The sequence below is a fragment of the Tetrahymena thermophila genome (genome assembly GCF_000189635.1).
Source record: "Tetrahymena thermophila SB210 genomic scaffold scf_8254694, whole genome shotgun sequence".
Lineage (NCBI taxonomy): Eukaryota > Ciliophora > Oligohymenophorea > Hymenostomatida > Tetrahymenidae > Tetrahymena > Tetrahymena thermophila.
Window position 1 is genome coordinate 1 of NW_002476460.1, and position 1069 is coordinate 1069.

Below are 1069 nucleotides of genomic sequence, written 5' to 3' on the forward strand. Positions count from 1 at the left end.
TAAAAATGCTTACCTTGCTCTAAAAATTGCTAAGATTGTTTTAGCGCAAGAGATAATTCGTGCGTTAATTGCGCTAAGAATTACTTTAAAAGTTATTCTAGTACTTCTACTTGTGTATAAAGTTGCCAAACAGGAGAGTTTTAAAATTAAAATTTTTAATGTGCTAAATGTATGGTTGAAGGATGCGCTAAATGTGATTTTAATTAAATTTGCCTCGAATGCAATCAAAATTTGATGCTAGATACTAAGAGTAACATATGTTATCTTAAGCAAGACACTTGCTCCTCTAAATTTGACTTTATTCAATAGCCTTTCAAATTAAATTAATGTGTTCAGAGTTGTCCATCTCCTTTTTATTAAAATCAAATGACATAGATTTGTGAAAAAAATCTTTAATGCTTATAATTTGATAGAATATCTGCATAACTTAATCAAAGAGTTACTTAAATTGAATAGTTTCAATAAAATTCGTATCTGATTAGATCTAATTAATGTAATTTTGCAGTAGCTGATCAAAATTTCTAAATAATTTACACATAAGTTCTTCAAAATATGACTAACTTTGAGGAATTATATATGCCTACACCTGGCTAAGAATTCTATCAAAAAAGTTTTATTATTGGGCAATATGGTGGCTGTACTGCAAATAACACCTTGATTGTGATGGATTTTATAAAAAATAGAATTGTTTTTTAATAAATTAACTTAGATCAAGATTACCATTTTCTTTATGCAGACACTTTTAATCAAATAGTATTTCTATAAGGTAGTATAAAAGGTAAAATAGTTTGGTGTGACATTATTAAGTAATAATTAAATTCATACTCTTTTGGTAACTTTTTACTCGTATTTGTTTTTTAAACAAATAGCTTTTAAAGCACAAATTATTACATATAAAAGTTTGAAATTTCCAGATAAACTTCTTACATGGTAAAATATTTTATTTCTTTTATCAGATAATTATTTCAATAGTATGAGATAAATATTTAGAGAATAATAAATATTATTTTTAAAATTTAAATCAAAAAAAAAATAATAAAAAAAGATATAGAACCTGAACAAACAAAAA

At 24.4% G+C, this 1069-nt stretch overlaps 1 protein-coding gene across 1 annotated transcript; it reads left to right on the top strand. All coding sequences in view use genetic code 6, as the record gives it.

Moving 5' to 3' along the window:
• Positions 1–171: 171 nt before the first annotated feature.
• TTHERM_01718400 (zinc finger protein) lies at positions 172–753 on the top strand (the record flags this gene model as incomplete). The annotated part of the gene is made up of 1 exon (XM_001012890.4): positions 172–753. A coding segment is annotated over one exon (582 nt), but the record flags the coding sequence as incomplete, so codon positions are not given.
• Positions 754–1069: the final 316 nt, after the last annotated feature.